Below are 24,097 nucleotides of genomic sequence, written 5' to 3'. Positions count from 1 at the left end.
ATACTCAGAATTAGGGGGAAACCAGAGGACTATGTGGACCCCTTTTATAGCAGAGAGAAATATATGCAAGCATATGATCTTTATATAAAACCTATGCCTGGAATGAATCAATGGGAAGCCACTGAATTCCCTCATCCATTACCTCCACCAATCAGGAAGATGCCAGACAGACCTTCTCTTAAGAAAAGAAAAAAAAAGCAGATGAAAAACAAGACAAGCAAATCACTTATGTTAAGAGGCCTAAGAGGCAGAACCAATGTGGTAATTATGGTCAGTTGGGCCACTACAGGACCAAGTGCAACAACCTTCCAGCTCCTCCAAAGGAAAAATCTAAGGGAGGTAGACCATTTAACATGGATCCTTGGACAGTTGCTCAAAGGGGTAGAAAGGAGGCCAAAGTAAGAAGGAAGGTAATCTACTTACCATACATTTTGTTTATATATAAACTTTTTCTCAACATGAATGTGTTTGATATGTTTATGTATTGTGTTAGGTTTATGAAGCTGAATGCATTAGTAACCCCATGGGCATGGAACATCAAGGTGGTCAAGTAGCCCAGTTCAACCAAACACCAACTCCATCCCACCTTGGACACAAAGAAGCCAAGGATCAAATCAACTAAAAGCTGGACAACAGAGGTTGAAGAAGCAACCAAGTAAAGAGAAGCAACAAGATGAAAAATCCTCACAAGTTGCTGCCAAAAAGGGAGCTGTCAAGAAGCCTAAACTTGAAAAAATTGTAAAGGGGCCTGCTAAAAGTCTGCTTGGCAAGTGTAATTTGTTTTTGTTAAAAGAATGGTTAAGTAGTTCCTAATGTTTTGGCAAAGATTATTGAAACAATTTAGTAGGTACACCATTTGTTTTGGCTACTGTTGGATTAAGAACATAACTTAATGTAATGCATGTTAGAGCAATTTTTAGCATTAACATGCTCATCATCCTATTGTATTGTTGGATTTTTTTTGAGTAATGTACATTTTGATTGAAGAAAAAGAAACCATTACATGCTTACAACAACAACAACAACAATTGATTAACCATTCCAAGTTCACAACAGTTGATAACATGCCTAGTACAACAGTTGATTAATCCTACCTAATTTGCTGCATCTTATGCATCAAACTTCTTCATCATAATCCATGCCAAATTACGGAAAACAAAGCAAACAAATTCATAGAAAATGTAAATCCTTCCACCCTCACTTCCTCTCTTCTCCCTGCTGCATGCCTTCAGTTTCTTCACCAATCTCTCATTCTCCTTAGCAAACTTCATCCTTTGTTGTTCCAGTTTATGAACCTCAGCTTTCAGTACTTCAACATCACTACCAAGTAGCTTCTTCTCCAACAATAGTTGATTAATCAACACCCTTTGCCATTCCTCTTGATGTTCATCAACCCACTCCCACACATCACAGCCATGCCTGATCTTTCTAATGCGATCATAAAACTTGCAAGTTATAAATTTCCACCCAGGATTATCACTGGTCCATGATGTTAGAGTTGCCACACCAATCTTACATTTGCAAATTTTGGGAAGAACTCGATTGGACAGACCTGTTGATGTGCTACCCATTCTTTGAATCCAACAAATTAAAAAATAATTAGCCAAAAAACAGAAATTTATCATAATTAACAAATCCCCCAATTTATAAAAACCCTAATTTCAAATAAAATCAGTACAATTCCTCAATTATATCACCAATGACATTAAATTTTTTACCAAAAACACTATTCCATAAACCCTAATATCAAAAGGTAAAGGAGGGGGAACTTACTTGAAGAATTATAAACCTTGAGTGAATAAAGGAAGGGGAACTTAAATTTTGGCCCAGTATTGACAATAATGTCAGATTTTCGAGGATTTTATAATGCCTTAGATAGTTTTAGGAGGGAAATACTAAAAAAAAGGTGGAAAATTAGAAAAGGTGGGCCCCATGTGACAGAAATTTTAAAAGTTAACGTCTTTGATAGTGTTACGTTGACGGAATTATTAACTTAGGTAGTTGTATAAGAAAAAGTTTATATTAGGTAGTTGTTTATGAAAAGTGATATATATTAGGTAGTTGTTTATAAAAAATGATATATATTAGGTAGTTGTTTATAAAAAATGATATATATTAGGTAGTTGTTGACGATTATGGCTAAAAATCTAAGAAGCTCAAATAAGTTCAGCTACACGATGCGAAGTGAGAACAACCCAAAAGACAGTCCAACTTCCACACACTCCACTTGAACAGTTGAACGTACACGTTACTGGTTACTACTAGAATCTAGATTTATCACTCATCAAGGAGATGAGATGAGCTCCCTCTTCCTCACTTCACCAAAACCCTGCAACATCTTTGCCAACATCAACAATAACAATGGAAGAACCTACAACAACAACAACAACAACAGTTACATCAACTCTCTTCTCAATTGCTCAAAAAATTCTCTAGTTTCTGCTTCCATAGCTGCTGCACTCTCCTTCACCCTCCAATTACCTTCTCCTCTTTCAATTGCTGCTGATTCTCCTCCTTTTCGTCAACCTTCTTCATCTTCGTCTTCGTCTTCGTCTGTCGAGGATTGTCGGGAGGATGAATTGGTGGCTCAATTAGGATTATCTGCGCCCAATATGGTGACAAATGAAGGTATTGTGGAGGAAGCTTGGGAGATTGTTAATGACAGCTTCCTTTACACTGGCCGTGATCGCTGGTCGCCTGAGTCGTGGCTGGTATAGTCTTTTTTATCGTTTTTTCACTTCGTTTTACTTGGTTATGACTATTGATTTCTATTGCTTTTGTTTACTTGCTGATGTACTAGCATGATTTTGCAGTTATTGTTATTTTTTTTGGTGTAAGAAATTGAGTAGTGAACCAGATTTGAGAGAGTGTTAGTCATTCGTTTTCATAATTGTAGTTCAAATGTAGAAGAAAACTTGAACTATTATTTGCAAGTAATTTGTTCATTGAGTTGTGATTAATTTCATGGGTAGCATTAACCTTGAATTCAACTTTTGACAAACTTATTGAAAGTTTACTCCTCCAAACAATTATAAAGGTTATCGAATATAAGACAAAAATAATTCTTAGTGGAAAATTCGACTAGGATCAGTGAAAACGTTTTTTTTTTTTTTGAACTTTAGCTGTGAAATTGCATTAAATGTATAAAGAGATGGGTAGTCAGTATTCAGGACAGTCAAGTTAAAACAAACAAAATGGAAAGGATACTCGTTATGAGATGATAGTCGTAAAAGAATCTTGTTTTTTAAGAACTGATAAATTCATGCCATATATCTCGAACTTCAAACTACTATTTTTTTGCATTGCTGCTTCATCCTAGAAAAAAAGTTGACCTATAGTGTAAGAGAAGGACTGGAGGTAAGCGCTCTTTAACTGACATACACTCACTGTAACTTGTGGGTGCTAGCAGACTGTACTAGCGATTATGGTGTTGTGATCAAATTCAAATATGTAAATTGCATCCTTTGTGGTAGAGTCCTAGGGGCTTCATCTCCATTTTTGTTTGAACATACGCAATATATCTTTGTACCTTAGGATCTAGAAATGGTGGAGTCATGTTGTGCTACTTCTAGGCCTGCGTTCCCCCCAAGTGACCAGGTTAGCCTCCCTATTTCATTCAGGGTGCAAGCCTGACAGCGTCGCAATGAGGATCATTGCCATTTTCCTTGAGTTTGACTCCTCAAAACCCTATATCCCTTGGGGCCAAGGGCTTCTTCATAGCTGGCTATTCCTTCCCTTAATTTCTTTAATCCCTTAAGTAACTTGATCTCTATCCAGATTTATTTTCCTTATAGGCTTCTAGTTTCCTTCTTCTTTCCACCAAGAGAAGTGCGAACTCACTGTAAATGATTGAAGAACATTCGTTTCATTTAGGGGAATAGCAGCTCCCTTGACTGGTGGCATTATCCGACCTAACAGCAAACGGGCAGGCTGTGACTGAATACAGACCATACCAAAATACATCATCTATTTCCTCTTTTTTGTCTTCTCATGAAATACAAATTGGAATCCTGGAACTTTAATTTTTTAGTTAGATTGCTTATGTAGATATATGAGTTCCAAGTGTACGGATCCTGGAACTTTTTTTGAGGTCGATTTCAGTTCCAAGTGTTCTATCTGTGTCAGCTTATTGTAACTCATTCAAATATGAGTTCCATGGTCATGGCCTTGGTTTTGAACAAGGATCACTCTTACAACAAATCACCAATTAGTTATCTTGTCTATATTTGACTAAAATGCTGTCTTTTGATATTGTGCTTATCTAGTAATTATTTTTATCCCACTTTAAATGTGCCATATTGACCCTTTCCACGAAGACACCTAATCAAAATTGGGACTTGGGATTATTCCGAGTTAATTAATAGTTGGGTCTTTTTATAGAAGAGGGGGCATAGCTGGACTCTTGATGCCTTTTCCTTTTTATTTTAGAAAAACAAAAGATCTAAGGACAAAATAAAAGGACATGTCATCAGATGCGAGGGTTAATGTTGATCACTTATAGTAGATTGACTTCAACTAGTACTTAAACAAGAAACTTTTGATTTAGCATTGCCTTTTTTGTGATAAATTCCTTTGGCGGGGTTGCTACTTGTTAATGTATGGATTGCCTTCACAGTATAAAACTAAGCGTCCATGCGTGTGTGAGTGTTTCTATTTTTTTTTTGTTTGTATTTGGGTAGGGGAGGGGGTCTCAGTTCCACCTTAATAAACATCATCTTGTTTTTTTTTGCATATTGAGTAAATGTGCATGCTTCAAGAATTTTACATGTGAATGACATGATATCGCCCTTTTGCACCTGATTACCTGATTATGCTGTGAGCAACTTTAATTTACCTAGATCTTCTCAAAGACTAGAGATTTCATTGATGCTAATCGTAGTTGTAAATTGTTTGGAAAATAGTGCGATTAGCAATTTTCTTTATGTATAACATTGTCAGTTTTTTCTGTTTTTACATGCTCTTTCTAAAGCATATGTATTATCTTTTGTACAGCACAAGAAGGAAGATATATTGAGTAGCTCCATTAAGACTAGATCCAAGGCTCATAATATCGTCCAAAAAATGCTGGCAAGCTTAGGAGATCCTTACACACGTTTTTTATCGCCAGAAGAGGTAATCAAGTTTAAGGATGATGTTTTTATACTCCTCTCTCTGTTTCACTTTAAAGTCCTAGTTTTCAAGTTCAAAATCCACTTAAAAATGCTACAATTGGTGATTTTTAAGCACTTCCAATATACACATTTTGTCAACTCCAACAGTCAAATTGAAGCATAGGAAGTGGTGTTGCTTCTAAAATTTACTGTCTATTTAGTGTCTAAGGACTGGTTTCACAATTCTGATAAGTTTGGAAATAGCAGCTGGACACGTTGCAATATGTAGCACCAAGCAGTGTTTGGTGTGCTGGATCACAATACAATTAAGACCTTACCTCCTTTTATATGCAAGTTCACTTGGTTGCTGATTGTTTAACTTTTGCTTGCATAATCTTTTTCTCTTGTCATTTGTCCGGCTCTCCAAGATTATATATGTAGCACCTGTTTGCTTGCATGGTTAATATTATCCAATGCTGTAAACAATGTCAGATTGACTGCTACATGCATTTTTAGATGACAACTTTTTTATTATGCTTTGCAGTTCTATTGGTCTGGTCACAAGGTTTAACTCACGCGTGTTGTAGTTCTTATTTTTTTCCCATGGCTGTAAACAATGTCAGATTGACTGCTGCATGCATTTTTAGATGACAACTTTTTTATTATGGTTTGCAGTTCTATTGGTCTGGTCACAAGGTTTAACTCACGCGTGTTATAGTTCTTATTTTTTTCCCATGGCATGTGAATTGTTTATGAATGAAAGTTCTCGAAGATGGCGAGATATGACATGACTGGTATCGGAATAAATCTCAGGGAGATGCCTGACAGCAATGGAAGTTTTAAACTTAAGGTGCTTGGACTGGTACTGGATGGTCCTGCTAATACTGCAGGAATTAGACAGGTAACTGGAACAACATGCTGTCTTTTGATCTGTTTCAACTTTCAATGTACTTATATCTTTATCATTATGCTTTTAGAGTTGCTCTTAGAATTTATGGTTTACTAAAGTAACTAGCATAATATATCAATCATTAGGCTTTTGATTGTGGTATCAATCATCATGGGTCTCTATTCATTAGCGTAAAATTTGAGCTTCTGTTGCTTAACATGGTCTCAGAACAGAGTAACTTATTGTAGCAGTTAAACTTGATAGTCTTGTGTTCAAATGGCAGGACTTGTTGGATGAGGTTTGAAAAATATATCTTGCATAAGGTATAGAGAGGGTTTGTGGCAAACAACTGTTCAAAGGGCTTTTGCGGTAGGGGGGAGGGGTGTTCTATTCTCACGGTGATAAGTGACATAAATACACAAGATCACTACACAACTAGAGTAAGTTAAGAAAAGTTGAGACAAGTTCAATTTAGGTTAAGAACACATCCTTAATTAGTTTGATCTTACAATTTCGCTTACAAAATGTTTTTTAAGCAATAGATTGAGTAACACGCTGAAAGTTATTATTGATCCAGACATAAGAGAAATGAAGAACTACCTACTTGTGTGGTTGTGTTACTTGTGTAGTTGCGTACATGAGGTTGTGGTGGTCTCTCTTTAAGTTTTGAAAGTAGCTGCACTTAACAGAGAGCCTTGTTGCTATATTTCTTTCCTCTTTGATCTTCTCTTTCTTTGTTATGCTTCCCCAAAACGAAGAAAAGCATTCAAGTTCAATTACTTTTTGATTTTCCAGTTGCTTAATTCAAATAGACACGCGACCTTGCAACTCCAGAGACTTAAGTAATGTGGGCATTCATCTAGAATTGTGTGAGGATACTTATGTGGCCAACTTCGTACGTAATGACACCCTGTATGTTAAATGGGTAAAAGCATATCTTAACTGGAAAACACAAGCCTCTTTTGTTCAGTTCATGTCAATATATATTATCCATTCTGAAGTACTGTCTAAAGTGAAAGCAATTCTAATCCGGAGCTGGAAGCTTAATCCTTCAGATCTACCTCAGGTTCCACGTGGCGGAGATGAGCTCAAAGAATAACCTACAGTAAACTTTATTGATGTATAGTGTAAAATCTTCAATAGGCACCCAAAACTAGATACAGACGAGTCGAAGTAAATCATGTTTATGCCCTGCGAGCTTTGAACAATCACAAAAATGGAACATTCAATTTCTCTTTTTTGATTTCAAGTCCATTTTTTCTTGAAATTTCTTTGGTTTTGCAATCTTGAGAACAGATTAAGTACCTGTGATGAATTGAGAATCTGAAATCTGGACAGTAAATCTAAGGGAAGAGCATGAAGATTAACATAAAGAAGAAAAGATCTGGGAGAAATCGATACTACTAACTTAGTTATTTCTCCAGTTACTATTAACTAACAATTCAATACCATGAGGGCCCCTCTCCTTAGGTTGATTCATTACAGTACATAGATGTTATTAAAATTTCTTCTTTGTGAATTAGTAGTGTTCATCCTGGCATTTATCTTTAATCTAGATTCTAGACAGGATGGTTGATACCTGAATCCTTAGACATCGGATGATTGTGGAGTGTGTAGCCAATTTCCATGGCTTATTAATTTTTCTATTAGAAATTTATGTGGTTTGTTATTGGCTTGTAACTGTCACATAAACTTACATGGTGATGAGTTTTTCTAATTGGACCATGTTAAACTTCGAGTTGACATACTCTTGAGGGAGTAAGAGGACGATTAAATTGCATTTGTCTATATTGAATAAGATATTGTGGACATACAAGCCACATGGGATACCTCTTTTCATTTTACATTCCGCTTTCTCTCAGTGTTGTATTTGATTTTGGGTATTCTTCTTTTATTACATTGATTGGTTTTTTTTACTTTTTTTTTCAGTTTTTGTCAACTCAGGTTTCTAAAAAATTGTTTCTGCAATTATAAGGGTGGGTGTAGGTATGTCATCACTCAGCACTAGTGCACTATACTATGTAGTTTGTAATGTTAGAATTATAGGGAGGATTTCTTTCTTTCCAGTGGTTCCCTATTTATTTTTTCAGTGTTGGTTTGTGGTGAAGAGAGTATTTCAATGTGGGAAAGCAGAGAATTTTAACCATCACTTTCTCCACTATCTTTCTGTCAGGGTGATGAAATCTTGTCTGTTGATGGGGAGGATGTGAGGGGAAAATCTGCATTTGAAGTATCATCAAAGTTGCAAGGTCCCAGTGAAACATTTGTAATAGTCGAGGTGGGGATATTCTACATCAACCCAGTAAATGCAATGTCTGAATCCTTCTTTGGCTGTCTTATCCCTAATGTAACCTACTGAGTAATGAGAATAAACTTGTAGGTCAAGCATGGCAACTGTGGTCCAGTTCAGTCTGTCAAAGTTCAGAGACAGCTAGTCGCTAGACCCCCAGTGTTCTGCCGGTTGGAACAAATTGATAATGGTGCCACCTCTGTTGGATATGTGCGTCTAAAAGAGTTTAATTCACTGGCCAGAAAAGATATAGTGACAGGTAACTATCATTGGTTGATTGTGATGGAAACATTCTGTACAAGTATGAATACTTTAGTGTTAAGAAACTGTTAGCTTGACTGTCCGTGTAAGACCTTTGGAAGTACACTGTACAAGTTAGCCTTTTCAAATACCTGTTTTTTTGGGTGGCATGGGGGGGGGGGAGGGTATGATAGAAAGTATTTAACCTAGAAGAATTAACTGTATTTAAGAAAGATACTCCAACAACTGGTACTAGCAGGTTATATTTCTTTTTTTTTCGAAAGGCAGGTTATATTTCATTATACCTTATGTATTTTTGGTTATGTATAACCATATTTGAAAACTTCATTGCATTTGGCAAAAAATGTCCTCTCCTATGTGTGCCTTTCTATGAATTTAGTTGCAATATGGCCACAAAATGAGGGCCAAATTGGCCATGTCATTTGTTTATTTATTCAGGCATTCATCACCCAATTTCCATGTGCGAATACCCTAAAAAAGATCTGTGGGATATCCTCTTCATGCTCATGACTGAATGGGCAGTGCGACTTAAGGCTTGGTGCCAGATTAAGCCTTCTTAGTTCTTAGCCTTGCTTTTGTTTGTGGCCTTTCTATGACAAAAGCAACATAAGTAGTCTGTACTTTTGTTCTTAGCAGGGCTAAAGTCTAAGCCATGCTAATATTATTTACTTATTTTATGGTTTTCTTTTGTCATATAAGACCAAACAAAATAGGTTTTTTGTGGGGAAAGACCTAACAATTCTTTTTGGAGGGAAAGAACAAATATGATACTTTTAGTTGGCAACCTAAGACCACTTTAAGAATTTCTGGTGAAGAAGTCAACAATTTGGTGTTGACCTTGCTTCTCCCTCTAATTCTCACTCTCTTTGTCGTTTTCTACACAATACCCCCCCCTATACAGAATATAAAACCCCAATTTTGTTTAATTCCTCTTCCTCATCATTGAAGCAATTGGTTGAAGGTTTGAGCTTGAAAAACGAGGCTCAACCAAGGTGCGTCCTATAAAACAATAATTGCCATCGGAATGTTGACTTATTTGCTGGAAATTCTTGAAGTGGCCCTAAATTGCCAACTGAAGTATCATATTTGGTATTTCTCTCCAATTTTTTTTATTAGGTCTTTCCCCGCAAAAAACTTATTTTAGTTAGTCTTATACTCTTATATGAAAAAAAAACCCTATATTTATTTTATAGTTGCTTTGGTAGCGAAGCTTATTGAGAAAACTCTTTCTTATCAAATCTGTAAATGCTTTATCCTTAAACTCCCTTGATAAACATGCTTCTTTTGAAAGAACTTTATATATTGTCATTGCTCACAAATGTTTGAATTATTCCAACATAGGAAGCTATATTTGACAACATATGTGTTCTATGTTTTTGTTAGCAGATATTTTGAATTATTACAACAGCAACTACAACAACTATGTCAAAGCCTTAATCCCAATGGCTAGGGTCGGTTGCATAAGTTAAAATTTTATCTCTTTTGGCCATCTACTTAGATGATCTGCCTCCATCCTCTTTATTCAGTTGCTATCTGTTCCTGCAAACTTGATTTTTTCGTGTCATTTCTAACTTCCTTTATCTAAGTCATCTTTTGGCGTCCCTCAGTCTCCAATTTCTTATAAATCTCCAATATCCCAACCCTTCACTGTGCATCATCTAGTTGAAGTCTAACATGCCCTGAGCACCGCAACGGTGCAACCTGCTCTCCATTATCTAATCCTCTGCAAACCCTCTTCGGAATATTTCATCCTGAAAAACATCTCTTAAGGTGTTTCTCACTTCCATTTCTACATGCGCATCTCTGCTACCCCCATCTTCATAATATGATTGGTCCTAAATAACACTCATACACATATGATAACACCGGTCTAATCGTTGTCCTATAGGATTTTCTTTTCAACCTTAGAGGTACACTATGGCGCACAAAAATTTGAGTTGCTTTTCTTTCTTTTGAGCCATTCTAATTGTAGCTTGACTTTAGATTCTTGAATCATCCACCATGAAAAATAAATTACGATTTATGATGATTATAATCATATAGATTTTTGAAAATTCTTATGCAGCAATGAAGCGCCTGCAGGATCTTGGTGCCTCATGCTTTGTTCTGGACCTCAGAGACAATTACGGTGGCCTAGTGCAGGTATATGGCTCAGTATCAATGTTCATGAGTATCTGTAAACAATTCATTGCGGTATTTCCTGTTTGTGTTTCTCTTGAGACTGAAATGCTTTGGTAGGATGAAGATTGTAAGTAGTTGGGTACTTGGGTTGGGCCTACCGTACCTAGAATTAGCTTCTCTGGACATCATCTTTTAGTTCTTTACCGAACAACTCATGACAAGGTATACTTCTGTTGCTTCTAATGTCGGAACCAGTACACTAGTGTACATTACTTTCAGAGGTTCTTTCTTCGGGAGTAATGTATAGAAATCTACAAAGAGATTTACGTAGGAGACCACTCAAGAAAACTGAAACCGAGCTTTTTGTGAGAAATTTATATTCCTTTGAACAATTCAATCTAATTGGTTGAATTTCTAACCTATCTGCCAGACAACTTGTGATTGTGTTGGCCTGCTCAAGGAAGGCTAGTGATTCTCCTCTTTGGTATCATAGCTATTCATTGTGGTGTTATCGATGAGTATATGATATTACAATTACAATAATGCTGAGGCTGGCGAAGAACACTTGCACTATCAAGTGGACTGCTAAACTGACGGACAAAAGAAGAATTCATGGCTATGTTTGTCAGTTGTTGAATTTGAAATGCACTATGGGATTCCTTGCCTGCTGACGCACTTGAGTTGTCTTCAGCTGTGTCACTCTTTTCTCTATCCGAATTCCAATCGCAAGGACCATGCTTCGTGGTGCTTTTGATCAAGCTTTGGGGGGGGGGGGGGGGGGTTAATCAAAATGGGAGATTATACACTTCTTTCATTTCAGATTGGAATCTTTCACTTGTCTATGTAGTGAGTTTTTTGCTGTTTCTTTGCAGGCCGGAATAGAGATTGCAAAGCTGTTTCTGAACAAGGGGGAAACGGTATGGTGATGCTACCATGTATGCTTGCCAAATGCACTTTTGTCTTCTTTCTTCTTCTCTCCCTATTTTGTTGTCTTAGATTGCATTTTTACCTTGGAATGTGGCGTAATGTCAATGTTCTGTTGAGAGTATGTGGCCTATCCATTACATGTGCTCATTATCAAATTATGATCTCTCGGTACTTTATGCAATTGATATTTTAGAACCCCCCATTGCACAGGCACCAAGTTTCTGTTGTGTTAACATGAAAACCAATTTATTTTCTTGCCCGTCAATCATTTCTGCTTTCTGCATTTAGCCAATTGTCTTAGAGTTCAGTCAGAGTTCTTGGAAAGTTGATCGTATTCAGAAGTATATTATTGTTGCTCAATGAAGATTGTGAACTTTGACATATCATGTCACTGCATTGATACTCCACTAATAATGATATGTGAAGTATCAATGTCCTAGCGAATAATTTGGCTTGCTCTTTCTTATTTTGAGTTGAGCAATGCATACCAGAAGAGGTAACTAAGTCCAAACCAATGCCTTGAGACATTTTTCTTTGCATAGCTTATACCCTGAGGTTCGATGATCTTTAAGTTGCTCTTACCTTTTGTTTTAATTAAGTTCATTGAATCAAATAGCTTATGCAAACTAGTAAGCCACCATTAGTATTGAGACATTTGGTTTAATTCTTGGGTCTGCTCACCTTAAAAAGACAAATGTTGCTTCCTACTGAGATTTTAAGGACTTTGGAAGAAAGACTGCTTTTGTTAGCTTACTAGTCTTCGTATGGCTTGATGTAGGCCTATTAGGTTTATTCTATTCCTGATACATTTGACCTTGAAATGTTGAAGTTCTTTTAGTCTGGATTTCCCGGCAATATAATGTTCACTATTTGAAATTCGTTGGGTCCTTTTGTCAGTTGTGTGTACAACCATTTTTCTGCTTGCTCACTGTGTCCTATCAACAGGTGATTTATACTGCTGGAAGAGATCTGTCCCAGAATGCGGTGGTGTCAGAGTCTGCACCACTGGTCATAGCACCTGTCATGGTATAAATTTTCAGCTAAGCATGGATGGGAGATTTATTTACATAGTATATATGTTTGTTTTTATGATAGTTTTCTTAGCAATGTCCACAAACTGAGAACTTGAGAGCATGATAGTGTAAGATTGTTGGCCTCTGTGCCATCTCTACCCCTCCCCCACTCAAAGGCTGCTATTCTCTGTAGCATATTGCATCATAATGCAGAAATTCGTAATTTTCACTTGTGTTGCACGATTTAAAGGAGAAAGAAAAGGAAAAACACAGATTATAACAGATTGGTCTAGGGTTGGGTATCCTAGTAAAAAACGTTGATGCTATTGTGGCATGTTCACTATAGACTATAGAAAATGGTCACTCATGTCGGTGGCTTGGTATTGCATGCTGCAAATTGGAAGGTTTTGTATTATGTGTAAACTTGGTAGTAATAGTTCTTCAGTGAAAGAATGTTAATAAGCTTGTAAGAAATTGCTGATGCAACTTTTCTTACCATGTCTGAAAAGTTCTGGCCTTTGAGCCAGTTCATTGTGCTAAAAGATTCTTGCCCCCTTGCAAAGAAAATCAATGAATATTTTGTTTGTTTGCCCCAACATATCCTGAGTTTCTTGTTTGATTGCTAGTTCATGTAACATGTGGTCGTGGATTGATTGTCTGATTGGTCATCTTTATACTTATAAAAGCTCTTTTAGATGGTGTTTAGCAAAGATTTGTTGGTTCAAGGAAATGGACTTTTTTTATGTTCTGTTTCTCAGTTGACTGCAATAATTATGATTATGCAGGTTTTGGTGAACCATAATACTGCAAGTGCAAGTGAAATAGTAAGCCCCTCATCGTTATTACCTTGAGATAGTTAAGAATTCCTTTCCGAAGCTGCTTAACTCTTGCATCAGCACAGGTTGCATCTGCTCTTCATGATAATTGTAAAGCTGTTCTTGTTGGAGAGAAAACTTATGGCAAGGTCTGAATTTCAATTCTATGCAATTATTCTTCCTTTCGATTTTCCACAGCTGTCACTCTGTCTACTTTTACTCTTCTTCCTGTAGGGAAGGTTATTTATTCTTTCCGCCCTTGTAAAACACACACACCCTAGAGTCTCTAGATTTACTATGGAAATTATAGCGTTATTGAGGTTAGACAGTTCGTATATGCAAGATTGAACAATGTTTGTGTATAACTATAAGTTATATGTCATGCGCAGGGTCTCATTCAATCAGTTTTTGAGCTCCATGATGGATCTGGTGTAGTAGTCACAGTAGGGAAGTATGTAACACCTGGCCACTCAGATATCAATGGAAACGGAATTGAGCCAGACTTCTCTAACATCCCACGTGAGACCTTTTTTTTTTTGTGCTAATAAACTTTTGGCTGTACTTGGTTAATCTTGCCCTAACCTGAAGGATCTCACTCTGCGGTCTTGGTAAATTCAGGGTGGAGCAAGGTGACAGAATATCTTTCAACCTGCAATCTTTCAAAGCAAAGATGATTGAAACATACTTATTTTGTTTCTTGGAAACATTCCTATCTACTTGTGAATCTATTGATTGCCTATCCGCTGATAAATATCGCTCGTGATACTGTTTAAAGTGCTCATCTCTTTGACCTACAGCTGCCATGTATCCATGAAGAGCTGAAAATATTTTAGTGCTTCCTGGTTTGGCTTTCTTATACAAATATGGTGTTAGGTTTAGTATTGACGGAGGCGGCAGAAATGACATTCATGTATTATAGGTCTTTTATCTACTTGTCATAGTTGGTGTTTATAGAAAGATTTTGACAACTATCTGGACTGCAATATAATACCTACTTATTTGGTTAAATCCCTTGGTTACCATTTATATATACAGACGAACTAATTTGCATCTTACAAAGGGTGTTTAGGATAAAGATCCCCTTACCTTTTCCCCCTACTTTCAAGCACCTAAACTGCAAACACTAAGTTAAGTATAAGAGTTGAGGTATGGTTAGATTCCTTCTGCTTACCATTTAGAAAAAAGAAAATTGCATGTAAACAAAGACATCTTTGTGATTAACATCTAATGATATGTAGCAAGTTAAGCTTGTTATGAGAAGCTCTCTCTTCCTTCTTGGGCATTGAAATGGAAAAATGGTTTTTTTTTTTTAAAAGAGTGCTTATATATGTTTGTAAAATTGTTTGTTGTAGAATACTAGAATTATCTATTGATACACTGGCAAACAGTGATTGTAAAAGGGAATGCTATAAACCGACAAAGTTAATAACTACGTCGCACCAACAATTGAGTTGGTATTGTGCAAAATACCATGGAAGGTTGTGATGCTCATGCTCTGTGCCCCAAATGCAATCATGGAGTTATAATTTACGATAGCCAATTACTTTTTGATTAGGACTATTATTTTCCATTGATATTTTATAGGGAAATTTAGACTAAAATTGTTAAACATCTTGGTTTGAAGGACAAAATAATAAAAAATAGGAACAATTGATTATAATAATACGGGCTTTCACCGATTATTTTTTAATAAATCAATTTTTTAATTATTCTTGAATCACGCAACTTTTTGGGATTTGCTTTTAGTGGGTTTTGACGTGCTAATAATCATTTTGTTTGGTAAGCCACATTTTCTAACTCGTCCATTTTTCTCATCCCCTGCCTTCATACCTCTACTTCTATGGTAAAGAGTTAATGTTTTAGAAGTTTTAAGGCATTTTAACTCACTACAAGCAAATAGGGTATTAAGGTTGCATTATTCAAGAATATTTGAAAGGTTGGTTTATTATAAATTTCGGTGAAGGTTCTATACTTCTATTATTAGAATCAATCATTCCAACTATTGTATCATTATTTGGTTAATTATTTGCCCTTCACTAAACGAAGGTACTATCATAGTTTTATGTCATGTCTGTGGGCATATTTTCAATTTAGTTCAGCTTAGCTTACTTCATTTTAGTTCAGTTGAGCTATTATTCTATAATAGATTTACTTCAATTCATCCAAAAGAACAGGGTCTTAGTAAACTAGTCTCTAGCTGGTAATATCGGGCGCTACTTCTTAGCTCAAAATTTGCTTATTATGCATTAGAAATTTTCTGAAGACAAAATTCCAAGGAAGAAAACAAAAATATGTATAAATTGGTATTGTTGGATACAAAGTTGTCAATACGGAATAATTTGCTATGAATCAAGGTTGGTCTCTAGTTGGTTGGAAGCTCTCCTTCCACCCATGTGACAACTGACAAGGGTTCGATTCTTGTCTAGCATCCCTAACTTCCCCCCACTTTCGTCATTTGTGCAAGGATATTTATTAAGTTAAATTACAATTACTAAATAATTTGCACATAGTACTAAAATTTCAATATTCAATTAGCCTAAATTTATTTTCTTATTTTCTTATGGAAAATATATAAAAATTTACTATTTCAAAGTCAAAAGGAAGAATAAAATAATACAGATCATGTTCAGTATCACACATGACTCTCAAAAATTATCATGTCCAGTATCACACACTCAAAAATTATCATGTCCAGCCCCTCAAAAAAAAAATTATCATGTCCAGTATCACACACTCAAAAATCATGTAAAAACTTTTATAACCCATCAAAAGAATTGTTAATAGTTTCAGTATTATATTAGCAGTATGATCCACTTCAAATGGCAATCAGATAAGGTAGATAGGGATACAAAATACCTCCATCCCTATTCCCTAGTATTCCACATCAGACCATCAAAAATACTATCAATTTGTAATTGTATTTGTACAATTACTTTCATCATTTTACTACCATACTTTCTATATTCTTGATCCTATTGTATTTCTCGTATTATTATGCCAATGAAAATATATTTCTCGACTGTCTTTTTCATATATAAAAGGACATTTTCCGCCCTTGATTTGTGACACTATCACATTTTAGAAAATTCAGGACTCTAATATGCTAGATATTTCAGAGAATTTTCATTTTAGTTTGGAGTGAAGCAATTAGCTTAGAGTGTATCCTACGGTTACAGTGCCGGGTAGAAATCTAAATCTAGATTTGGCAGAGCTTATTCATATCTATACAGCAAAAGAAGTGAAAACTGTTGAAAGAAGAGTTTCATCTTGCTGTGGTTCTACAGTTGAAAAAGTATTGTCGCCACTTTAGACATTTAGTATAGATACTCACCTAAAGCAGTTATAAACAAAACCCATATTTGGTACCACTTGCTATTCTTGAAGAGAAAATTATGAAAAACAAAAAGTAAAAAAGAAAGGATATGTAGAGGTTATAAACAATATCCACCTTTTGATTTAGTCCTATGACAGTTTAGCAAGAGAAAAAGAAAACAAAGTTGACAGAATGAACTAAAACATGTACATCAAGTTTACATAGGAAAAACCCAAAGAAACAAAGATTCAAATCCCAAACAGATCAATCTTTTCTTCCCTTTTATTCCCATGTTAACTTTTCTACCTTTTATGCCACCTGAACTTAGCTTGCGATCTCCAAATTCCAAGTAATACCATTGCCTCCTCTTTCAAGTTTTGCTTATATTCCTTTCCCCTACTCCTTTCTCTCTCTTTTTCAGCCAGGAAAAGCACTGATTCTATCAAGATTCTCACTGTAACCTCTATAATAAATGAAGCCAAGTATGACACACTCTTCTTTGCACACACAAACATCATCACGGTTTCTGTTATTTTGCAAGACTTTGCTGCTACTGTTGCTGTTACTGCTGCTGCTGCTGCTGCTGCTGCTGCATCATTCTAACAAATTTAACAATCGTAAGAAAGATAATCCAAATATTTTTCACATACACAGAGTAAACTAGAGTTCAAGAAGATGATTCTCATGTTTCTTCGTTGCCTATCAGTTCTCTTGCTAGTACTTCAATCAGGTGATGCATTTGGTTTCACAGTTATGTAGTAATATTTATTTTTATTTTCTAGTGTGGAAACTGTTAATAGTACAGTGTACATATTATTTGAATATTTCATATTAGGGACATAATAAATCACTAGGAGATAGAAATCCTCTCAAATTAGACATATATGGTATAATATGTAGAAGAGGAAACCACTTCCAGAAAAAGGACCTAAGAAAAGAATATAGATACGAATAGAAAGAAATGAAAACTCACTATGATTTTAACATTTTCAGGGTCGAGTGCTGAAGCAACAAAACAATCTCAGATATATAGCACTTATCCAACAATGATCATGCATGACACCTTTCCAACAGATGTTCCACCAGACAATACATTGGATGACGTTCCAACTTTTGATCCGACTCCAACCACCACCCCGACAACTACTCCCTCTACAACTCCGATGCCACCTAGTATACCAACCACAACTCCGACCACACCAACAACCACACCACCCATGAATCCTACACCACCATCGGGAGGTGGCATAGGAGGGGGAGGAGGAAACGTAGGAGGAGGTGGAGATGCAGGAGGGGGAGGAGGAAACGTAGGAGGAGGTGGAGATGCAGGAGGGGGAGGAGGAAACGTAGGAGGAGGTGGAGATGCAGGAGGAGGAGGTGGAGACGCAGGAGGGGGAGGAGGAAACGTAGGAGGAGGTGGAGACGCAGGAGGGGGAGGAGGAAACGTAGGGGGAGGAGGAGGAGTTGGAGGCGGAGGAAACGTAGGAGGGGGAGGAGGAGATGCAGGAGGTGGAGGAGGAAACACAGGAGGAGGGGGAGGAGTAGGAGGGGGAGGAGTAGGAGGGGGAGGAGGAGGAGGAGGAGGAGGAGGAGGTGGGGGAGGAGGAGGAGGCCCTTGGTGCGTGGCAAAGCCAAGTGCTTCAGAAAAGGCTCTGCAAGTTGGTTTGGATTATGCATGTGGATATGGAGGAACTGACTGCTCTGTACTTCAATCAGGAGGAAGCTGTTACAATCCAAACACAGTAAAGGATCATGCTTCTTATGCTTACAACGATTATTACCAGAAGAACCCAGCTCCAACCAGCTGTGATTTTGGAGGAACTGCCCAGCTTGTCAACACAGATCCAAGTAAGCCCACTTTCGAGTTTACAAATAATAATATGAGAAAATTGTCAATGATCAAAATATTTTTTCTTTATCATGGAGGAATACTGGCACAATGAAATAGAATAGATAGAGAAATTGTTCGTACTTATATTCAGATCTCGAAATCCAACATCATTGCATGTCCTGAGAGAAGTATATGAAATGAGAGGCTGAAACAGCTTGTCCTAAGAGAAGTACTTGAAATGAGAGCCTGAAACAGAGCAAAAGAATTGAAAGTGGTGTCTGTAATCAATGTCTTGCAAAAATAATTCCGAAAAAGGAGATATATAACATTGTACCAACCATATCTTGTTCCTATTGCAGGCTCTGGAAGTTGTCGCTATACATCAAAAGGATCAACGAGGTAAGCATTCAACCGTAGTTTCAAATTTTCATGTCTCAATTAAAAGCAGAGTTGTAATTTTTATTCTTCTTACAGCACAACGCCAATGAGTCCACCTACAACTCCAACCCCGCCCATGCAGACACCACCAACCACATTCAGTCCACCAAGTCCATCAAATCAAAATTTTCCACCTCTTGGTGGAGCATCAGGGTATGGGCCAGAGCCAACAGGAAGCCCTAATATGGCCACTGCTACCTCTCAAGAATGGGTTATCTTCTTCAGTTCAACAAGCATAATCATGTACATTCTACTAGCAAACCAATTATGAGAAAATATAGGAAGCATATACTTTTTTTCCAGTGCAAAGCAGTATACACAAGCTTCACTGTACAATCGAAGTTGTCCAGAGGCACTACTCTTGACAGATGAGCTTCAGCTTTCAGGTCGTCAATTCTATCAGGAGACTCCTTCACGACTTCCATAATACATAGTTCTTCTTAGGCTGAGTGATTGATCTATATGCATACATCACTCTCTTAGTAATTTATACTTGTAGAAATAGTAACCTTTTATTTCACTGTCAACCAAAATAATTGTTTAGGAGGTTCATGTGGCTGTAGCATGTATTTTAAAGTAAAGAAACAATTGATCATAAAATTCGTGGTGCTCAAATAATGAATTCTTCCTGTTAAGGTACTATGAAAGAGTGCAACCATGCTGCACCAGCACAAAAAAGAAAAAAGAATAAAAACTGAACATAAAAACAATGAAAAAAACCATGAATTTCCCATCCCAAAGGAAGTTTTGTACATGTACCACAAAGATAGTCCCATATATATACAGTATAAAGGGTACAGGAAGAACATAGTGGACAGAAAAATCTGCAACAAACCTAAAATAAATTAAGCTTGCATGTGCAACAGGATAATCCAATTCAGGTTTCATGACTTCAGCTTCCTAAATTAAGTCCAGAAGCCAAGAGCACAGGATCATAGCTCCCAACTTCAATAAATGTCACTCAAACGAAGACAATTAGCATTGGCAGGTACACAACCAAGATAACAAGCTTCCCTGGTCACTTGAAGCAATAGTCAATCGCATGTAAATTGTAACGTATGTAAAATGTAATAACAGGAGAAAATAACCTTTACTTCATAGTAACAATTAAGAAAATAATTACAATAGACTCCATTTGTCTGCTATATACAGCAGAAGGTTTAGAGTTAGCACTCTCAAACGTACCTTCATTTACATTCTTCAACAAGATACATGACGTCGACAAATTTGAACTACACTAGAATCAAACTAATAGCACACATGGCACAATGGTGATGCAGATGATGGCTAAAGTTGCAACAATAGAACCTTGATCAAAAGATTTCTGCAAACCTCCAGCCTTTGTAAAATGCAGGAAAGCCAAATAGGCTGCAATTACTAAAGATATAACGGTTCCTGCCTGTGTCCCCCTGCCGATAGTAGGATCATAAACGTGAATATGTTGTCAAAAGTACAGATATACTAAGTGTCAAATCATTCTATCATATACCTTACGTTCAAGGCGCGATGTGGAGCAACAATTACCAGAACTAATGTAACAAAAGGGAGCTCCAGCTCACCTAGACACAATGTAGATAAGTTATAAAACAAATAAATATTTAAATAAAGACCTTGAAACCTACAAATTGTCAACTTTATATACATTAGGCTATTTTGGAACTATAATTTTCGGTCTCTTGATTTTTTCATATTTCTTAGGGGATTTGAATGGAGGGGAATAGGCAAGGAGGTGGAGCCGTAGAGTAGAAAATTCAAAAGGAAGTACCATATAAGGACTCATGACATGATACATGCTAAAGCTGAAAAAAATACATAGATAAAAGAAAAGCTCAATAACTTCATTAAAAATCGAACATTTTCTCCTAGGGAGAGGAGAAGACTTGAATTTCTCAAATGTCAAGGCTTAGACACTTCATTCATTTTCTTCCCTTCCGGGTTTTGGGAGGGTGGCTGAGATCATATACCAATATACCATTAAACCTTCATATCCCTGAGTTTCTTAAGAATGAGGAAGAGATATTGATTGATTGCTTTTGGCCCTTACCTGGAATAAAGAAGAAGAGGCGAACAAGGAGGGCCAGAAAAGCAGACCAAGCACCATATTCTCCCCTGTAATATGAAAATTATATTGTAAAAATCATAAAGCAAGCAAAACTAATCAATATCTTCTGAAAGATCTTGAAGTACTCAAGATTATAAATAGCAATGCATTGTAGAAAATCCCAGAGTTTCAAGAACTTACTGCATCCATGAGATGACACTTGCAGGTGCCTGTAAAGCAAATAAAGGCACAAGAAAGGACCTATTTATCGCCGTCCCCTTCACAAGCATGAGAATCCTGACCAGGTCAGACATCTTTGATTAGGTGAGCGGTGCTCAAACAAAGAAATACATGAATTAAAGTTTGTTTTTACCAAGCAGCAATGACATGGAATAAGACATCTAAGACAGACTAATAAAAACTAGTGCAGATTATAAGAATCAAATCACAAAGCAAATCTAGCAATAGGCCAGAAAAACACAAAGGCGAGTTGAAAAAGTTGAATCAAGAGTTGAGAGCCAAACTATGCTGAACAATTTTGGCTCAGAACATATACAATGTTGTATATAAAATTTCACCATCTAATTTAACTAACAAACGATCTTGATACCTGATTTTTCACATATAACTTCTATGATTCTATATACAACATTTATCAATCAATATACAACATTTGTGGTTTAGTGTTCCAAACAAAATTTTGGAATTAGAAAAATTCCCACAGTGAAGGAGGAACCTACAGAAAAATAAAGTCTCTTGCAATTGCCCGCAAACTGCAAAGCTCCACTTTCTAAAACTAATAGAATATATTCTTTGTATTTTACTCCTCAAAAATATAAACAATAACTTCATATTAGTACTTTAACAATCAATTTTTCCTTCTAATAACAAAAAAATACATTTTCTGGTGTTAGATAGAAGAAAAAATAGAGAAAGCAAGGAGAAAGGTTGATTACGCAGTAGAAACAGCAGAAATCCATGGAAGATTTCGAGGAGAGAGAATTGCAGAATACGCTTGACAAACAACTCTAGACGATCGTCGGCTGCTGTGATTCGGCATCGATTTATGATAATTGAGCGGCAATCTAAGCACAAAAAATAACAACGCAATGAAATTTGATACATCCAAACAACAAGAAAAGATGGAAGAAAGAATCAGATAAAACTGAAATATACCTGAGTTGATTAAAGTTGATAGAGGAGTGAGAAGCGAAATGAGAGTGACGAAGTCGGAGAGTAGAGGAGAGAGAATTTGGTAAAAAAGTGGGAGGAGGAGAGGAGAGAGAAAGACATTGCCACTGCATCTTTTATATGTATGAGTATGTTGATGATTTGTGTGTTCTGTGGAGAGATGGAGGTGTGCAATTGGAAGAACGAGTTCAAACTTCAAAAGTTTGTTTCATGAATGATGATGGATGAGCAACTAGGGAAGTGTCAAGCTGTGTGAGTTTCTACGTATCATGATTCATGTGGGTGCCAAACTGCCAATGCCAATCCGGTTATGTCGACATCAACTCTGTCTTGCTTTTAGAAGCTAGGTCACCGTTTATTTCAAGGAATAAAATTCTAGGATATTTCGAAGTCTGAGACAAAAAGAAATAGAACATGATTTAGGATGGAAACTCTAGCAACAAAGTGAACCATAATAGCGAAAATAGTATGACCTCTTTTTGTAGAGGTAATCAATTAGTATGTTGGATTTTCGAAAAATATAAACTATAGAGCAAAAAGAAAATCGAGCTAGCATATTTATAATATCATTAATGTGGATTTGAATAATCTACGGAGAAAAGTAAAAACCTTGAGAGATTCGAATCACCACCCGATTATCGACTTCAATATAGAGTTTCCAATTTTGTTGAGATTGAGCCAGTAGGATCGTTTCATAGGCCCCCCAAGCTTATGCAACAAGAGCAAATGTAGAACTAAACCGATATGCTTGGGCTGATAAAAGATTCCCAGAAGAATTTCGAAAGGCGACTCCAACAGATATAGAAAAACCAATGACAGATTCATCAAAATTAAGTTTGGTGTAGCCGGGAGGCAAGGGATGCCATTGAACAATCATGATGGATGGGGACCTACTGATGTGAATTTGAGTTCCAAAAACTCACACGGTTTGCCTTACCATTTAAGTGATGTTTTTATGTTATTTTTGTGAAGGAAAACCGAAAAAGAAGAAGTAAAAACAAGGATAGACTCTTGATTCTCGCAAGAATTAAAGGATCTCTTCCTAATCGCATCAATTATAAGATGAATACAAGTCGTAACAAGCAAGTATTGGTTTTGGTTAGCAACCAAAATAAGCAACGCTCACAATTATCAAAATCAACTTTCTCCTTTATTAATTAGGCGTGCACATGTATTTATAGGATGAACAAACAATCCTTTCCCTCAAAGCTAAATCATGGCCGAAATTCTCAAGCAAAACAAAAGGAAAGTTTCCTCCTAGAATCTAGCACACTTAAGAAAGGTTCCCCCCTTAAAACTAGCCTAGAATATTACACAACTTAAGGAAATATTTGATTTAGGAAAGTTTGGCAAAACTTTCCATAAATCTCACAAAAATCACACGCCTAACTAGACTACTCATCTTTCATTATTACAACTCATGACAACTCATCTACTTGGAGATTAAGTATCTGACTTACATGTTGATTTTTCGAGCCTTTGAGTAATTAAACTAATTTAACTAACTAACAATAAAAGACATATTTTTGGTTACATGTAAAACCTTCACTTTAAGAGTAAATTAAAACCATGCAACGATCCTAAAAAAGCAAATAAAGATGGTTCGATCTTGCATCATTCACAAGTTTCTTTAAACCACTTCATGAAATCATCCATATGAATCGAATGATTACCAACAAGATCACCAACTTCAATAAATCAATGACCGAGCAAAGATTTAAGTGACCTTGAATAAACAACCTCGTTTCTCGAGAACTTGAATTATATGAACATAGACTTTAACTAGTTCATGCAATAATTTATATTTCTTAAACAAACTAAATGGAAAACATGAGATAGGTGTAGGCGTGTTTTTATTTCGCCTACACCGGATGAGC

The 24,097-nt window shown here is 36.4% G+C and overlaps 3 protein-coding genes across 7 annotated transcripts; 2 read left to right on the top strand and 1 right to left on the bottom strand.

Annotated features, from left to right (window-relative positions):
* The first annotated feature begins 2,183 nt into the window (after positions 1 to 2,183).
* On the top strand, positions 2,184 to 14,414 carry LOC104883838 (carboxyl-terminal-processing peptidase 1, chloroplastic). Of its 2 annotated transcripts, XM_010668401.4 has the most exons (12): positions 2,184 to 2,711; positions 4,993 to 5,112; positions 5,854 to 5,991; positions 8,153 to 8,257; positions 8,360 to 8,528; positions 10,596 to 10,672; positions 11,524 to 11,568; positions 12,524 to 12,604; positions 13,377 to 13,415; positions 13,493 to 13,555; positions 13,796 to 13,925; positions 14,025 to 14,414. In XM_010668401.4, the coding sequence occupies exons 1-12, from the start codon at positions 2,298 to 2,300 to the stop codon at positions 14,078 to 14,080; spliced, it is 1,437 nt and encodes a 478-aa protein (XP_010666703.1). In that variant the 5' UTR covers positions 2,184 to 2,297; the 3' UTR covers positions 14,081 to 14,414. The 2 variants fall into 2 exon arrangements, with proteins under 2 accessions (XP_010666703.1, XP_019103003.1); XM_019247458.3 differs by lacking the exon at positions 2,184 to 2,711 and having other exon boundaries at positions 5,809 to 5,991.
* A 2,417-nt stretch (positions 14,415 to 16,831) lies between these two features.
* LOC104883837 (cold-regulated 413 inner membrane protein 2, chloroplastic) lies at positions 16,832 to 22,539 on the bottom strand. 4 transcript variants are annotated; one of them, XR_008967239.1, is made up of 9 exons: positions 22,206 to 22,539; positions 21,986 to 22,114; positions 21,231 to 21,326; positions 21,033 to 21,097; positions 20,478 to 20,547; positions 20,174 to 20,397; positions 18,889 to 19,446; positions 17,693 to 18,796; positions 16,832 to 17,318 (listed from the first exon to the last, which is right to left on the bottom strand). XR_008967239.1 is itself a non-coding variant. In XM_010668400.4 (6 exons), exons 1-6 carry the CDS (start codon positions 22,331 to 22,333, stop codon positions 20,232 to 20,234), a joined length of 654 nt encoding a protein of 217 aa, XP_010666702.1. In that variant the 5' UTR covers positions 22,334 to 22,538; the 3' UTR covers positions 20,060 to 20,231. The 4 variants fall into 4 exon arrangements, 1 of the variants encoding a protein (XP_010666702.1); XR_008967240.1 differs by having other exon boundaries at positions 18,889 to 18,925; XR_007268842.2 differs by lacking the exons at positions 17,693 to 18,796; positions 18,889 to 19,446.
* LOC104883836 (PLASMODESMATA CALLOSE-BINDING PROTEIN 1) lies at positions 17,311 to 19,449 on the top strand. Its single transcript, XM_048634634.2, has 5 exons — positions 17,311 to 17,449; positions 17,713 to 18,096; positions 18,277 to 18,567; positions 18,910 to 18,949; positions 19,025 to 19,449. The coding sequence occupies exons 1-5, from the start codon at positions 17,395 to 17,397 to the stop codon at positions 19,257 to 19,259; spliced, it is 1,005 nt and encodes a 334-aa protein (XP_048490591.1). The 5' UTR covers positions 17,311 to 17,394; the 3' UTR covers positions 19,260 to 19,449.
* Positions 22,540 to 24,097: the final 1,558 nt, after the last annotated feature.

Source organism: Beta vulgaris, chromosome 8 (assembly GCF_026745355.1).
Source record: "Beta vulgaris subsp. vulgaris cultivar EL10 chromosome 8, EL10.2, whole genome shotgun sequence".
Taxonomy (NCBI): domain Eukaryota; kingdom Viridiplantae; phylum Streptophyta; class Magnoliopsida; order Caryophyllales; family Amaranthaceae; genus Beta; species Beta vulgaris.
This window is presented reverse-complemented; position numbering and strand designations above follow the sequence as displayed.

Bases quoted from the DNA above. Each gene is read 5' to 3' on its own strand.
- LOC104883838 (XM_010668401.4), top strand. From the start codon at position 2,298: ATGAGCTCCCTCTTCCTCACTTCACCAAAACCCTGCAACATCTTTGCC. The intron at 5,113-5,853 runs GTAATCAAGTTT...TATGAATGAAAG, and splicing joins GTTTTTTATCGCCAGAAGAG to TTCTCGAAGATGGCGAGATA. The intron at 5,992-8,152 runs GTAACTGGAACA...TCTTTCTGTCAG, and splicing joins ATACTGCAGGAATTAGACAG to GGTGATGAAATCTTGTCTGT.
- LOC104883836 (XM_048634634.2), top strand. From the start codon at position 17,395: ATGATTCTCATGTTTCTTCGTTGCCTATCAGTTCTCTTGCTAGTACTT. The intron at 18,097-18,276 runs GTGGAGACGCAG...GAGGGGGAGGAG, and splicing joins TGGAGATGCAGGAGGAGGAG to TAGGAGGGGGAGGAGGAGGA. The intron at 18,950-19,024 runs GTAAGCATTCAA...TTCTTCTTACAG, and splicing joins ACATCAAAAGGATCAACGAG to CACAACGCCAATGAGTCCAC.
- LOC104883837 (XM_010668400.4), bottom strand. From the start codon at position 22,333: ATGCAGTGGCAATGTCTTTCTCTCTCCTCTCCTCCTCCCACTTTTTTA. The intron at 22,115-22,205 runs GTATATTTCAGT...TTTTGTGCTTAG, and splicing joins ATCAACTTTAATCAACTCAG to ATTGCCGCTCAATTATCATA. The intron at 20,548-21,032 runs GTAAGGGCCAAA...CATTGTGTCTAG, and splicing joins CCTCTTCTTCTTTATTCCAG to GTGAGCTGGAGCTCCCTTTT.